Source organism: Brachypodium distachyon, chromosome 1, assembly GCF_000005505.3.
Source record: "Brachypodium distachyon strain Bd21 chromosome 1, Brachypodium_distachyon_v3.0, whole genome shotgun sequence".
Lineage (NCBI taxonomy): Eukaryota > Viridiplantae > Streptophyta > Magnoliopsida > Poales > Poaceae > Brachypodium > Brachypodium distachyon.
In genome coordinates this window covers 41,881,033-41,897,052 of record NC_016131.3, presented here as the reverse complement: position 1 = coordinate 41,897,052, position 16,020 = coordinate 41,881,033, and the positions used below count along the sequence as shown (strand labels likewise).

Here is a 16,020-nt window from a genome sequence, read left to right as displayed (position 1 = left end):
CCTCTCCAATGGTTCTGAAATTATTGCATCTTAATTTCTCAAACTTCCCGTCAAAAATAATTTCTCAAACTGCAGGTCAAGAAGTGAAAAAGTAGGGCACTAATATAACACTTAGTGCTAGGGGTTTCAAATTGTGTTTTAGATTAATATAACACTTAGTGCAAAGTGGAAACTGGAGAGACTACACTTGTATCCCCTCCGATCCTAAATATTTGTCCCTATTTTAGTGCAAGTTTGTACTAAAACATGATAAGTATTTAGGAACGGAAGGAGTAATTTTTTAAAGAGAGTATCACATTTGCATACTTGCATTTGTTTTGGAATTGACCGTTTGGACGCACACAATGTCTCCATATCATTGGATCGTAGGAGATGGTATATGGCTCACAAGGGGTAAATAACCACCCTTGGAACATATTCAATCTGTGTTAGTGGACACATATATAGACGCCCCCACATATATATGGCCAACAATGTGGATTATATATTTAACCCCACTGACGATGGTACTCTCTAGTATTGATCAATAGTACTCCCCAATTGTTACCTTGGAGTGCAAATAAAACGTTAGATTTGAAGAAATGAACGACTTATATTAATTTATGGGTACCATAAAAAGAAATAAACGGCTTATACTAATTTTATGGGTATCATAAAAGAGCTCTTTTTTTACAGCGACTTAGTAAGAACCTCATGACACAAAGAAAAGCTATCTAGCTGTTGCGATAGACATGGTCACATCATTAACACTGTATGACTGAGTAGCAATGGATGCCTCTTCATTTCCTACCCTTAATAAATTGAAATATGCTGGGTGCTTAGGCTTACGTAGGATCATAGTCTTGCTACTTAGCATTGCGACGACTTCCATCATGGTTGGTCGATCAACTGCATTCTCTTGTACACACAACAGCGCTATGTTACTGCACCTCATCATTTCCATTGAGTGAAACTTGGGAAGAAGTGACGCATCAACGAGTTCGATCCATCTTCCCTCTTCCCATAACTGCCAAGCCTATTTTAAATTTTAAATTTAAACTTCATCACATACTTAGGCAGGAAACCAAATAAATAAAGCACCTTCCATGTTTGATGGATGTCTATGAACTCACATATCCAAGTAGATTGATGAACGGTCCACAATGATGGCTACCAGAATTCCTTTTCCCGCTAAGGATCTCGAGAATCAACACACCAAAGCTAAATACATCTGATTTGATAGAGAAGAGGCCCTCAGAAGCATACTCGGGAGCCATGTAACCACTAAAATGACATAATAATAGATTAATCAACGCATCAAAGCTAAATAGATCAGATTTGATAGAGTGAGGCCCTTGGGAGCATACTCAAGAGCCGTGTGACCAGTAAAATGGCGTAATAATAAATGCCTGATTACTACTACCTCTGTTCCATAATTTTTGTCGGAATCTTACATGTATCTAGACACTTTTTAGGAATAAATATATCCAATTTTAAACAAATTTGAGACAAGAATTATGAAACGGAGGGAGTATTTGTTTTTTTTCTCGAAAAGGTGGAACCCCTCACCCCCTCCGGCGTACTATATGATTGACATCATGACATGTACTGTAAATGTTCACAAGTTGACTAGCTGACGCGAAACTTACTATGTACCAACCACTCTTCGCGTAGTGTTTTCTTCAGTGTCATTTGAGCTGAATATTTTTGCTAGTCCAAAATCTGAAATTTTAGGATTCATTTCGCTGTCCAAGAGAATGTTGCTTGGTTTAAGATCTGGATGGATGACACGCAATCGAGAGTGCTTATGTAGGTAAAGGAGACCTTCCGCTATTCCTTCAATTATTGCAAGACATTTGTTCCAATCAATTAAAGTTTTTCTATTTTCATCTGCACGTAAACATACTATATGTTAGTACAACTGACAAATCTAAGGAAAGAAAAGAAAAGTCAAAAGCTGGACACCTTAATTATCAAGTAGCGAAACTATAAACAAGGCTGCTGAAAACAATACACTGAGATGCTAGATTGAGTCATTTCTGAGGTATCCTTATGATAAAAAATATCTAACCTATGAATATAGAAATGTAAATATGTACCAAAGATGAAGAAGTCCAAGCTTTTGTTCGGCAAGTATTCATAGACCAGTATTTTCTCCTCTCCTTGGGAACAACATCCCAAGAGCCTAACCAAATTCCTGTGTTGAAGTTTCGCTATGAGCTCAACTTCATTTTTGAACTCCATGAAACCTTGTCCTGAATGTGAAGCAAGTCTCTTAACTGCTACCTCCATTCCCTCAGGAAAGCGGCCCTAGAGAAAAATAATGAAAAGTTTTTTAGGGTATTAATTATGCCGTCAATCGGGTTGCTTTATGATGCACGAATTAATTCACAGTTCACATGCAACGAGTGAAAATAAAGAGAGAAAAAACCATACTTTGGATCAATATTCTTCCTCTTAATTATTGTGTGACATTATGAGGTCGCTATATATCTTGGGATGCTAGTTTTTTTTGTGTTGCTAAGAATGTGTCGTGAAAATATTTTGTTTGTCGTCAAAATAACCTATTTTTGTAAACCAAGGATTATAGATTGTGGTTTTATATATGTACCTTATAGACAGAGCCAAATCCACCTTCGCCAAGTTTATTTTCTTGGGAAAAGTCACCTGTCGCCTCCAATATTTGATGATAGTCAAAAACAGAAAAATCAGAGAAATCTACTTCCATTTCCCAAACTAGTTCATCTCCTCCTTGCATCCCGTGAGCGTGCCGCATTTCCGGTAATCTCAGTTTACCTGAAAAATTGGGCTCAAACATTGATCTCTTTAATGTTACACGACCCTTCATCTAAGGTGAGTATACATTCTGAGGAGCATGTCAGTAACTAATCCCACCTTTTCTGTGCCTTGTTCTGAGCCGACGACAGTAAACGATGAAGCATGAAGCTATTAGTGCTACAGAAGCAGCTACAGATATGGCAATTACCCAAGGTTGGATTCCATGTCCTTCAAAAATCAAACATCTGCGAATTACTCCCTCCGTTCCAAAACACAACTCATATAGATTTTTTTCATTTGTTCCACAACACATCTCGTTTTTTTCTTGGTATCCGCACCCGGTCAATAACTACTCATATCAATTTACTATTAATCCAATATGAATGGCCAGACACTAAAAACAAGAGCTGCCTTAGTTCAAGTGCACAAATCTATATAAGTTGTGTTTTGGAACGGAGAAAATATCTTTGTTCAACATGCCGGCGCTAACCAAAGAGTCTCGATTCGATCATCAGCAACTTGTGAACCACTGAACCACACATATATATACTTACTGTTGCCCGTGGGAGCCGGGACTGGAGGAGCCCTGGACGACGGAATGATCCGCCGCATAGGTTGGTCGAAGAACATGAACGCCTCGAACCTGATGTTGCAGCGCAGCAGGAGGACCCGCCCTCCTCCGGACTTGGCGGCGTCGACCATGCCGACGATCCGCTGGAGGCACGCCAGGCAGTCGCCGGCGGACAGGTCCGGGGTGCACTGCGCCAGGGAGTAGAGCGTCCTCCGGATGCCGCCGCCGCCGCTGACGGAGTCCATGATCGCAGTGGCGAACCGCCTGTTCGTGGCCGCAGCCGCGTCGTGGGCCGTCCCGTTCAGAAGCTCCTGGACGTCAGCGGCGAAGGCGTCGGCGCCGGAGATGTTCTGCTGCTGCTGGCTCGTCCAGGACTCGAAGAGCGTGCCGTTGCCAGTGATGCTGGCTGCTGGGCTGAGAAAGGCATTTTCGCTGGAGAAGCCGAGGAGGCAGCCTGGTTTCTGGGAGTTGTCGTCGTAGTCGTAGTAGACGGCGGCGGTCTTGTGGTACGGACACGTCCGCTGCGCGTCCTGGAACGAGGCGGCGACGCAGTCTCTGCAGGCGGTGTCGTTGGCGAAGTCGCCGCGGCAGAGCGCGAGCGCGTGCACCGCGTTGGGGCCGGCTTGGCCGGCGGTGGCGGCGGCGAAGAGCTGTGGGGAGGAAGAGGTGTTGTCCGGGAGGGTCGTGGCGAGGGCGGCGAGGTTTGACTCGTAGGTGCTGTTGGCCGTGTAGTTGCCGCCGTTGGCGCCGCAGACCTGCGATGTTGCCGTTGACGACAGCGGCATGAGGAGGAGGAGGGAGCTAAGGGGGAGTAGGACACACACCATGGTTTTTTGACACCATGGTAACCACGGCAACGGCATGAAAGTCGTTCGACCTTGATCGCCTGGCCTATAACTACCTACCATGCTTCCCATCGGTCGACCAATTGGAAATCCAAATGATACTATCTGGTGGCCGGCCGGTCTGTTGCTTTCAGCAGCCAGTCAATAACTTTGAAACTTTGCTAATAAATAAATGCGGAGTACATTGAAACAATTGATCACCGATTTTTATTATAAGAAACACAACGCAGACTCAGACGCTCACAAACAGGCCTTGCCGTCACTTGTTCTTAATAAATACCTTCTATATTACTCTCTCCGATTCTAAATTGTTGTCAAAATATTACATGTATCTAAACATTTTTTAAGAATAGATACATACATATTTAGGAAAATTTGAGTCAAGAATTTAGTATCAGAGAAAGTACTATTTACTACTCAAGTTACTAATTAGAGGCTTATCTGAAATACTCACGTTTGTCCACGCCATCTGATTAATTATAAGATTGCTTCAAGGCCTCACACAGATGCTTTTTTAAGTCGGACTAAGAGCATCTTCAGCAGTAGCCCCTAAAACATGGCCCCTATTTGTTGTTTAGGGGCTGCCACTAAATTTTTTTAGCCCGTATTTTAACTCGAGCTTCAGCAGTACCCCCAAAATTCCAGCCCCTATTTCTTTTGACCATCATTTTTACATGAGCTCTATGTGTATCCATAGTTTAACCACACAATAATTCAAACATGCATAAGTCCAACACATGGATTTCAACTTCTTGTTGTTCTCGACAACAATTAGAGTAAGGGGTGCCAAATCTCGGTGGCACAAGTATGAGTATAAAAGTAGGGCGTGTACGCCGGCCTTATAGCGAAGGTCGACGTACACTTGGACAAGTTGACATGTCGATATTTTTTGAATAGGTTCGGTCGACCCTACGGGTGCGACATAGTCCTATGTTAGGAAAAACTTCGGGGGGGTCGTTAGCCAAAGCGTTCGGGTCGATCGAGACTTCCCGAATCACTTAGCGAGAGGTCGAAAGGGGCCGCCTCATACTTGGGCCGAACGAGGCTTCCCAAGTAGCGAGGTCGAGATACCCTTAAGACTCTAACCCGATTTCCTCTCCTTCGGGCTCGGGCCGAACGAGGCTTACCGAGACCCCGAAACTAGAGCTTCTCTCAAAGAGGCTCTCTAGCCCTCTCCCCTTGAGTTTATTCAAGTGAGAGTGAATGGTACATGCCGGGGGGCATGTATAGCCTAGGGGTCCATGACAAAAAACCATGGCTACCCTTGGAGGAGAGAGAAAAATGGGGGCAAAATGGTAAAAGTAGTTTCTTAGTCCACAGCTTTTGTGTGCACCATGTGGGAAAAGTGAGGCTTGGTCCATGGTCCATCATGGACCAAGGGCCCCCTCCTCACACCTTTCTTGCCCACTACTCTAGCTCATTTGACTCTTTGACCATGGCATGAGAGGCTTGACTTGTTGATTTGTCATCCTTTGCCACGTAGGATTGACCGTGCCACGTGGGCGTCTGGACTCGTGCTTGGGAAATGTTGACCCAGTCGTCGCCACATAGGAATTACGGCCCGGCTCATATAGGGGTTTTATTTTACTACAACAGTAGCCTCCTTGAGCTGGAGACATTGAGAATGCCTTCGAGTCAATCTTTGATGCGAGACTTCTGAGATTTTCCTTTCGCGAGAGGAAGAGATATTTTGGTGGCTTTCCTGCAAAAAAGGAGCCGTGGTGGCGTTTTTGGGGTAATTCGGCGGTCTTCTTTGCGAGAAATCGGACTTCGGGAGGGGGGTATTTTAGCAAAAAACCGGGACCCTAGAGGTCTCTCTGCGAGAAAACCGGTGTCCCAAAGGACTATTTTGCAAAAAATCAGGGACCCTGAGGATCTCCCCGAAATTTCCGGGGTCTTATTGACAATTTTCCCAAAATGTTGGGCTTTCCTGCAAAAGAAACGAATCCTGCCGGCCTCGTGGGCCAACTGGGCCGCCGACGCGCGAGGTGGGCCGGGAGCTGGGCCGGCGCCCAGGCTGCCTCCCGACCCCTTTTTTGTTTGTAGGCCGATTTCTTGGGCCATAGTTGGGCCGCGGCCCAACAAGACCTGATACCGGTTCGGGATCAAGTGACCGGAAACGACGGCCACGGGCGAGAGGACGCCCTAGATCGGACGGCTCCTAGCCGTCTTCTTCCTTCGTACGATGGGGACCGAACGGGCGGCCTGCCCTACCTTTTGCAGTCGTCGGGTGTCACCGGAGATGACGCTGGCGAGGCGAGGACGCGGGGGCCCGGGCGCGGGGCGCCTTCTTTTGGCGAGGCCGCTCCCCTTTAGGGAAAAGAGAGAGCCTTCCCTCTCTTCTTTTCCCTTCCCTTGTCTTGTTTCACAGTGGCCAAGGACGGCGAGGTGTCGACCTCTGGTTGGCCGGCGCGGACGCCAAGGATGCCCTTGGGTTCATGGGGGAGCTCCACACCGGTCTTGTTTGATCTTTCCGGCTCTGAAGCCTTGTTTGGCAGTGCCCGAAATTTCTTCGGGACTTGGTGTTCTAGGGTGCCCTGCAGGGGTGGTAGCTTCTTCCGAAGGCGTCACGGAGCTGAGCATTGTCTCCGTCCTGCCGAAGCCTTTTCTCCGCGTGATCGAGCCAAGGTGGGGGCTTGGCATCGTTGCGAGGTTACGGGGACCAAGGTGCCGCCGGTGCTTGAAGGTTATCCCGGGGGATCTTCGCCGGCGACCGCGTCCTTTGTGCTCTTGCGAAGGTATGGCCAGCTCTCCTTGGGTCGAGCATTGAGCTCTCGGGTGTGGCTGGCCTCGCCGGTTATTTTGTCGAGCACCTTTGGTGCGAGCTGCGGCTGGCTTCGAGCGACGGAGCTTCGGGGCGCCTGGCGCGGCGGTCATGGTTAGGACGCGGGCGACGTGCATGGGGGCGAGCTGGGAGTTGGTTGGCACGGAGCGGGCGCCCGAGCGCGGGCGTCACGTTCGCCAGGGCACGCGCGGGACACGCACGTGGCGCGGGCGGCGTGCACGGGGGCGAGCTTGGAGTTGCCCGTCACGGAGCGGGCGCGCGGGCGCGAGCTTCACGTTCGTCGAGGCGCGCGCGGGGCGCGTGCGGTGTGCACAAGGGCGAGCTTGGAGTGGGCCGGCACGGAGCGGCGCGCGGATGCGAGCTTCACGTTTCCCAGGGCGCGCGTGTGGGCAGGCATGGCGCACGGGAGCGCGTGCGGAGCAGCATAGGTGCGCGCAGTGTGGCGCGCAGGCGCGCGTGGAGTGGCGCGGGCGAGTCTTGCGCGGCAGGACGTGGACGGGCCCGGCGCGACACGCGGGTGCGCGAGCGGCGTGCGGCATTGCGCCGAACACTTGGAGGGCGTGGCGATAGTTTTCTCCCTTTTTTTTTCTTTTGCGCGCGGGCGAGCCGAGGAACTGGTGGGCCGGAGGCCCGTAGAGCTCGGGCTCCCCTTTCCTTTTTCTCCTTGCGCGCGGGCAGGTCGAGGCCTTCGGCCTGGGAGGCTTGGCCTCTCTTCCTTTTTTTTTTGCTAGCTAGTCTCTTTGTGATTTCCCCGTACTTCCATCTAACCGTTGTTGATTCCTTGTTTGCGTAGGTGAGATGGCGTGTCCCGACACCGAGCCTGCGATCGAGAGGGGGCCGTCCAAGGGCTCCGCGGCGGAGCGAGCGGCGAACCGACCGTCGAGGAAGAAGAAAGTCGCCTTTCGCCCACGTGGGGATCCTCCGGTGGTCCCGATGGCTCCGATGGAGGGTGATTGGGCTCACGACTACCTTCTCCCGTCTTCGACGAGCCCTGAGGACCTGGTCCAGCTGGAGGAGGCGGGATACTTCCCCAAGGAGGACGGTATTTTGCCCGACGGGGAGGAGTTCAAGCTCGACCACAAGCAGCGTCCAGGGTGCATCGTGGTGTTTTCGGCCTGGTTCCATGCCAGCTTGTGTGTGCCCGTCCACCCCTTCCTGATGGAGTTCTTGGAGATGTACGGCATCAAGTTGGCCCAGCTGCACCCTTCGGCGATTGTGAAGTTGAACGTGTTTCGCTGGTTGTGCGAGACGGCGCTTCACGAGGAGCCTTCGATGAAGCTGCTGCTGTTCTACTTCACCGTGGAGGTGAGGGAGTTGCTCACTCCTGACGGCTTTACCCTGAGCGCCTTCGGTTCGGTGAACCCGAGGCTTCGTTCTGGCTTTGGAGATAACTTCCTGCTCATGCCGGGGAGGAGCACGGTGAAGTTGTTTGACAAGTGGGAGTCCCAGTGGTTTTTCCTTCGGGCTTCGAAGACACGTCTTCGACACTCAGGCGATCTTCCTTGACACTCGAGGGCTGGGGGCCTCAAGGAGGTGCCTCACCCAGGCGAGCTTCGGTCGACCAACCTTTGGAAGGTGACCAAGATCAAGGAGGTGTCCGCCGAGAGGAGCTTCCGTGACCTCATGGAGGAGATGGTGATGGCGGGGCGCTTCATGATGAGGAGCCGTCCAAGGTCCGAGCTTGGGGTTCCTCAGGCTTTCCGTCCTCCGCATGCCGTCACCACACGTGAGTGCCGCTTGCTTTTTCCTTTCGGGCCTTGGTTGTTTTTCCTTGCGGTGGTACTTAACGACTTTGGCTTGTCTTTTTTCAGCGACGTTTTTCGAGGAGAGGGCGGCGATGTGGGCCGCGCAGCTGATAGGTCCGTACGGCGGTCTGGAGCACCGTGGCTACGAGACCAAGATCAGCGGCAGGGGATGTCATAACATCATCACGAAGTGCTTCAGGAAGATGGTGCCGATGCGACAGGATCCGAAGTTTGGGCGCCTCCTTCAAGTGGGCGATCACTACTCCCGCTTGGCGACACCGTCGATGCTGGCGGTAGGGTCCAAGTTGCGCCCGTAGGTGAAGACGGGGACGGCGGTGCTAGGCCTGGCGGTGCCTGTTGCGCCGGTCCCGAAGATACCTCATTCGTCGAGTGGATGCAAGAGGAAGGCTCCCCCGACTCCTTCTCCTTCTTACGACTACGCCCCGGCAGATTCGGCGGATCCCGTCGTGGGTGAGTCGAGGTCCCCTTTGAGGGTGACCTTGGACCTGCACATGAAGGGAAAGATCGGACTTGAGCACGTGCTTCCTCCTTTGAGCCATGAGGTTGAGGCTTTCACTCGCCAGGGCTTCGGCTGCAGAGCGACTCGGTGGTGGAGTTGTCGACCGGAGCCAGCGGTGCGGGCGTCCCGATGTTCTCCATCGGTCGCGAGCGTCCCGAGGAGGATGCTCCTACCTCGGGTGAGTGCCTTTCTCTTTGGCGGTGTCGATCTTCTTTGAAGATCCTGAGATGGTTTCCTTGGTTTGCTTTCAGGTGCGAGGGTCGCAGCTCCCGAAGTTCCCGAGGGCGAGCCCTTGATTGAAGCGAGGGGCGGAGAGCTTCCAACGACCCAGGATGGGGTGAGAGACCCTCTCGTGACACTGGAGCTGGTGAGCGTCCGTGACATGTCTCCCTCGGTCCTTCGGTTTTGCTTTTGGGCTAACTCCGTCTTCTTTGTAGGTGAGGGGTTTGGTCGAGGCCGTGGGCGTCCTTCCTGTCCTCAAGACTCAGGTGGGGGCGCTTTCTGCCGCTTTGGACGTGGAGATGTCCAAGTCTACCCTTGCCTTGAGCGAGTTGGCTTCGGAGAGGGTGCGGCGCGAGGCCGTGGAGGCCAAGCTTTCCTGCGTTTTGGCAGAGCTCGCGGCCATGGAGACCAGGGCTCGGCTTGCTGAGGAGCGCCAGGCGGACGAGCTTGCGAAGACTCGTCGAGTCGAGGAGGACTTGGTGGTGGCCAACCTTGATAGAAGCACGCTCGAGCGGAGGCTACTTCCCTCAAGGTGGAGTTGGCTGCTGCGAGTGACGGCCCGATGCTTGCTTCTCGTGCTCGCCCTCCTTCAGATCGTCGTTCCGAGGTGGTTTCGCTTTTGCTTGCTCAGGCCACCAAGATTCGAGAGACGATGATTTGCTTGAGGAGCGTTTCCCAGCCAGACCTTCCTCCGTGTCGCACGGTGGATGTGGCGAGCAGGGTGTTTACTTCCCGGGGGGAGCTCATCGAGCCTACCGTGAAGAAGTGCCTCCTGAGTACGGGTGCTCGACTTGTTTCGTCGGCAGTTGTGGCAGTCCTGGACAGCGGTGCCGGGATGAGCGGGCTTGAGGGTGAGATGTCTCACGGGGCGAAGAAGTTTCTGGCGGACCAGGGTGCTCCTCTTCGTGCTCGGGCTCGACGGTTCGTGCGTTGCCTTGAACCCGCTCTTCAGGAGGGTGATGGTGAGGTGTGAGCCTCGTCGCCCTCGAAGGTTGTGATGTACCTCAGCTGCTTACTTATGCGATGTTGCATATCTCCACTTGTCTTAGCCTCATGGCTAGCATGTTTAGGCTTTTAGTCGTAGAGGTTGTAAGGAAGCTTTTTTGTTGTGTTTTATTCTTCACTATGTAGTCAACATTACCGGAAATGTTAACTTAGCTCAGCATGTATTTCTCATGTTTCACCATGTAGTCGACATTATCGGAAATGTTAATTTGGCTCAACATGTGTTTCTCGGAGTACTACATTTCCTTCTTGTGAAGTACTATATTTCCTCAGTTTATACAGCTCGCGATCGTTCGCTATGATTACACTTTTGTGTCATCAATTGCTGTCGCCGTTGGGATACGACTTGGCTTCGGTGCCTTAGGCCATGGTTACGAGCCATGGGTCCTAGTACCCTTGTGAGGGTCGCTATCGATATGCCGGTAGTGATTCGGACATTTCGACCTGCCGTTTGGGACATTTCATGCGGAATTTTCCCTCTTCAGACTTCAGGAAGCTATGGTTTCCCGCGATTATTATGGAGCCTTAACCCGGTTACTATCATGTAGGCCCGCACGCGACGTGTCGCATACGGGTAGCATGGTTCTCCGAGGTAAGTAAGCTCATGCATAACTCGCTTATTTATGGTTCCCCTTAAATGCGTTTTAAGGAGCTTCCGGCCCTCGGGGGACTTGGTTGTACTTGGTGGATGGCCTCGAGGCATGCTAGGATCCACCAAGGAACAAGTCGCTAGTAGCGACCTATGTCCGTGGACATTTTTAGAGGATGCTCGGGCCAATGGAGGCCTTTCCGCGTTCCTCGATGAGCGGCACAGGGGCAGCGGCTCTTTTACGACGATGAATCGTGTGAGTGTCTCGTGTCACTCTTAATTTTTCCTCAAGGACTTGCTTTATTTATCCTTGCTTCCTTGTCTTAAGGTATGGCCCGATGGGCACTTACAAGCCTTATGTAGACGTGGTCTCGTTGGCGCTTATGATCCCTCGAAGTTTCGTAGGGAAGAGGCCGGTTGGGCGCTGATGATCTCCTTTCGGGAGCGGCAAGGATTGCCCTTGAAGGTCCTCCTTAGGCGTAGAAACGCCGGAGCTTGTCGCCGTTCCAGGCATGGACAAGATTTTGCCATTTCATATTCTCGAGGTGGTACGCACCATTTCTCAATACTGCGGCGATGCGGTATGGTCTTTGCCATTTAGGGTCGAGTTTGCGCTGGAGCTTTGGGTCGACATTCTTTTTCAGTACGAGATCTTCTTCGGAGAAGGCTTGTGATGCTCTTCATTTTCGATGAAGGCAATTGGGGTGACTTCTTGGAGCCTTTCGACCCGAGGTGAGCGAAACTCGACCTCGGCGGGAAGAACTGCTTCGGCTCCATACACCAAAGAGAATGGTGTTCGGCCCGTGGAACGGCTTATGAAGGTGCGTATGCCCCAAACCACGCTAGCAAGTTCATCTCCCCATGCTCCCCTTGCTTTGCTAACCATGTGCTCTACCCTTCGGCGGAGTCCTTGGAGGATTAGTCCATTTGCCCTTTCGCATGCGCCGTTGCTCTTGGGGTAAGCTACGGATGCGAAGTGCAGATTAATCTCAAGGCATTCGCAGAATTTGATGAATTCCGCACAGTCGAACTGTTTGCCCTTGTCCACAGTTAGCTCTCGTGGGACACCATATCGGCATATGATGTTTTCCCAGAAAAAAATTTGAACGGCCTGTGACGTGATCTTGCCAAGCGGCACTACTTCTATCCATTTGGAGAAGTAATCAATCGTCACCACGAGGTACTTGCAGGCCCCGTTGCATGCGGGGAAAGGCCTGAGGAGGTCCATTCCCCAGCGTGCAAATGGCCATGTTATCAGGATATTCTTCAGAGAAGTCACGGGCGCATGGATTGACTTAGCCATTTTCTAGCAAGCTTCGCTTTTCCGCAATATGGTGATTGCGTCTTGCACCATGGTGGGCCAATAGAATTCCTGACGTAAGGCTTTTGCCGCGGTGGTACTTGGCGCAAGATGGTGGCCGCATATCCCTGAATGGATTTCCAGGAGGAGCTCGGCTCCTCGGTCAGGAGTTATGCACTTAAGCAACACGGCCGCTCCTTTCTTGTATAGGATGCCGTCGAGGAGGACGTACATCTTGGCTTTTGCGAGCAGAGTTTTGGCGCTTGGGCCTTCCGCTTCTTTGTCCACCTTGCCTTTCAAGGCGCGGATAATCGGTGTCATCCAAGAGGGTGGATCGTCGATGACCATGCTGGTCTTTGAAGTTTCGTCACGGGTGCCGGCATCTTCCTTTATGGATGGGGCACGAATTACTTCAAAGAACGCACCGGGTGGCAGCGGTTCTTTGGAACCGGCCGTTCGGGCTAACCTGTCAGCCAGGTGATTTTCTCCTTGTGGAATGCGTCGCGCCTCCATGCCCAGGAAATACCGTTCCATCTTGCAAACTTCTTCGATGTATTTCTTCATTCTTTCATCAAGGCATTGATATGACTTGTCCATTTGGTTTATCACCAGTTGGGAGTCTCCCTGGATGAGAAGGCGTCGGACTCCCATGGCCTTGGCCAGTCGAAGTCCGAGAAGTAGCGCCTCGTATTCTGCCATATTGTTGGTGGCATTGAAGTCAAGATGGGCGGCGTACTCCAAGATCTTTCAGCGTTGAGGCGCTTAGAGCCGTCGAACCAATGTGGTTTGATATGTATTATCCAATGTGGTTCGGGGGCCACGGTCTTGGATGTGATTTCTTCGGGCGAGGCTGGTGGAGCATGCCACTCGGCCACGAAGGCAGCCAGGACTTGGGATTTTTTGGCCGTTCTCGCCGTGAGTTCCAACGAGAAAGGCGCCGATTCCGTTGCCCATTTGGCGATTCTTCCGGTGGCCTCCTTGTTGCCGAAGACTTCCTTGAGTGCGAAGGTAGTTGGCATCATGATGGTGTGGCCCATGAAATAATGACGGAGATTTCGAGAGGCCATGAGCAGGGCGTATGCGATCTTCTCGATCTGGGTGTACCGACCCTTTGCTCCTCCCAAAGCTTCGCTCACGTAGTACACCGGGCATTGTGACCCATCTTCTTCCTTCACGAGTGTTGGGCTTACGGCGACTGGGGTCACGGCGAGGTATAGGAGTAAAGGCTCCCCCTGTTTTGGGCTCGTGAGAAGTGGAGGGGTCGACAAATAGGTCTTGAGCTCTTCGAAGGTCCTTTGGGCTTCGTCGGTCCACTCAAAGTTGTTGAGGCTCCTCAGGGTTTTGAAGAAAGGGAGACCCTTTTCGGCTAACCGGGTGATGAATCGTCATAGGGTCGCCATTCTTCCCGCTAGGCGTTGCACATCTTTGACAGAGCGAGAAGGTTCCATCTCCAGGATGGCCCGAATTTTTTCCGGGTTGGCCTCGATCCCCCGTTGGGAGACAAGGAAGCCTAAGAGTTTCCCTCCTCGAACTCCAAATGCGCACTTTTCCGGATTGAGCTTCACGCCGTACTTGCGGAGATTGTCGAAGGTTTCACGTAGGTCCTTGGGATGAGTTCCTGCAATTTGACTTTTGATGACGGTGTCATCAACGTATACTTTGGCGTTCCTCCCCAATTGTTCCTTGAGGATGAGGTTGACGAGGCGTTGGAAAGTTGCGCCGGCGTTCCTCAAACCAAAAGGCATCCTGCGATAGCAGAAGGTGCCGATGGGAGTGATGAAGCTGGTTTTCTCCTCGTCTTCCTTGGCCATGTGACTTGGTGATATCCTGAATAGGCATCCAAGAAACTCAACCTCTCGCATCCCGCCGTGGAGCCGACCAGTTGGTCGATCCGAGGGAGCGGATAGTCGTCCTTGGGGCATGCCTTGTTCAGGTCGGTAAAGTCGACACATATTCGCCACTTGCCGTTGGCCTTCTTCACCAAGACAGGATTGGCTAATCATTCGGGGTGCCAAACTTCTCGGATTAGCCCGGCGTCAAAAAGTTTGGCGATTTCTCGCTTGATGACCCTTCACGAAGTGATGGAAGAAGCTTCGGAGGGATTCCCCCGGCTTTTGTTTCACGGCGTATAGCTCGTGAGCCTGTAAGGGTTCTTTGAAATTTCCTTGAAAGTTGGCGATGAAGACCTCTTGGAGGCGTTCCCACGAGTGCACGAAGTTCTTCCGCAGGTTATAAAACCAAGTTTGCGTCATTCCAGTGAGCGTGAGCGGAAAGAGGTTGCACATCTCGACGGGACCTCTCCCAGCGGCCCGTATGGCGGTGGAGTAGACATCCAAAAATTGAAGAAGGTTCGACTCCCCGTCGTACAACCGTATTGTGGGTGTCTTGAACCTTGGCGGAAAAGGCACGTCTTGGATCTCCCGTATGAGCGGGTTGCAGGTCGGCCGATTCTTTTGGTTGCTTCGGTGGCGAGGTCCTCCCTCGTCGCTTTCGTCGCTAGAGGGGTCGCTTGGAGAATGATCTCGGCGTTTTCTTGGAGGGTCGAAGCGTCGACGGGAATTCCTTTTGCTGCTGGCACGGGCTCTGGATTCCGCCACTTGCTCGTTTCCATGCACGCTGAGGTCTCGTTCCCCGCGAGGCGCAGCTTGAGGTGGTACCTGGTGGCCGCCTTGTTCGACCCTGACGGGGGGAGCAAGGGGCGCTTGCGGGGCACTCGCAAAGCGAGGTTGATTTTGAGTGTGTGCGACTTGGAGAGCACATTGCGGTGGAAGCCCCCAATAAGGATGATACCAAGGAGCTCCTTGGGCGCTCGCGGCGAGCGCCAGTGGAGGTAATCCCGGGTTGGAGGGGTCGTAGGCTGGGACTCCATGGTTTTCTGGCGCGGATCCTCCCGATGCCACATTGTTTCCTCCCGAAGGGTCACCACCGGTTGTAGGGAAGGTGGCGCAAAGCCCATCGAGCGAGGCATGCCGAGTTCCATATCCCCTGCGGGGGCGGCAACCGTAGGCAGCTCGCCGATCCTTGCCACTACGTTGGTGAGTGTCGAGGGACCGCCTACGACGGTTTCGAGCACCTCGGTTCCTTCCGGGACGGCCGGTAGTGGAGGGGCGACCGTGACTTCTGTCGGGGCGACCATGCTTGCGGCGACGTCCGGATTTGTGAGGATTCCTTCTTCCTCGGAGCCCCCGAGGCACTTGCTTTCTTCGTTTGCAACCGTGTAGACTTCGTGGCAAGTTGGGGATCCGATGAAGTAGGCTTCGTCGGGGCCATTAAATCTTCAATTGCGGCGAGGGTTTCCCACGGTCGACGCCACTGTTGTTGTTCTCGACAACAATTAGAGTAAGGGGTGCCAAAGCTCGGTGGCACAAGTACGAGTATAATAGTAGAGCGTGTACGCCAACCTTATAGCGAAGGTCGCCGTACACTTGGACAAGTTGACACATCGATATTTTTTGAATAGGTTCGGTCGACCCTGCGGGTGCGACTTAGTCCTATGTTAGGAGAGGTTTCGAGGGGGTCGTTAGCCAAAGCGTTCAGGTCGATCGAGGCTCCCCGAATCACTTAGCGAGAGGTCGAAAGGGGTCGCCTCGTACTTGGGCCGAACGAGCCTTCCTAAGTAGCGAGGTCGAGATACCCTTAAGACTCTAACCTGATTTCCTCTCCTTCGGGCTCGGGCCGAAT

General features: G+C 52.2%; 1 protein-coding gene across 2 annotated transcripts; it reads right to left on the bottom strand.

The window, feature by feature from the left end:
* Nucleotides 1-595: 595 nt before the first annotated feature.
* On the bottom strand, nucleotides 596-4,211 carry LOC100835616 (cysteine-rich receptor-like protein kinase 10). 2 transcript variants are annotated; one of them, XM_003563927.2, is made up of 7 exons: nucleotides 3,312-4,211; nucleotides 2,875-2,985; nucleotides 2,591-2,775; nucleotides 2,079-2,289; nucleotides 1,629-1,869; nucleotides 1,113-1,263; nucleotides 596-1,015 (listed from the first exon to the last, which is right to left on the bottom strand). In XM_003563927.2, the coding sequence occupies exons 1-7, from the start codon at nucleotides 4,189-4,191 to the stop codon at nucleotides 710-712; spliced, it is 2,085 nt and encodes a 694-aa protein (XP_003563975.2). In that variant the 5' UTR covers nucleotides 4,192-4,211; the 3' UTR covers nucleotides 596-709. The 2 variants fall into 2 exon arrangements, 1 of the variants encoding a protein (XP_003563975.2); XR_002963504.1 differs by having other exon boundaries at nucleotides 974-1,015; nucleotides 1,113-1,210.
* Between the last annotated feature and the right edge of the window lie 11,809 nt (nucleotides 4,212-16,020).

What these genes read in the sequence shown, in the direction of transcription:
- LOC100835616 (XM_003563927.2), bottom strand. Translation starts at nt 4,191, where the DNA reads ATGCCGTTGCCGTGGTTACCATGGTGTCAAAAAACCATGGTGTGTGTC. An exon ending in CCCGGCTCCCACGGGCAACA is followed by an intron (nt 2,986 to 3,311) that starts GTAAGTATATAT and finishes TGATTTTTGAAG; the next exon opens with GACATGGAATCCAACCTTGG. An exon ending in GATTTGGCTCTGTCTATAAG is followed by an intron (nt 2,290 to 2,590) that starts GTACATATATAA and finishes ATTTTTCTCTAG; the next exon opens with GGCCGCTTTCCTGAGGGAAT.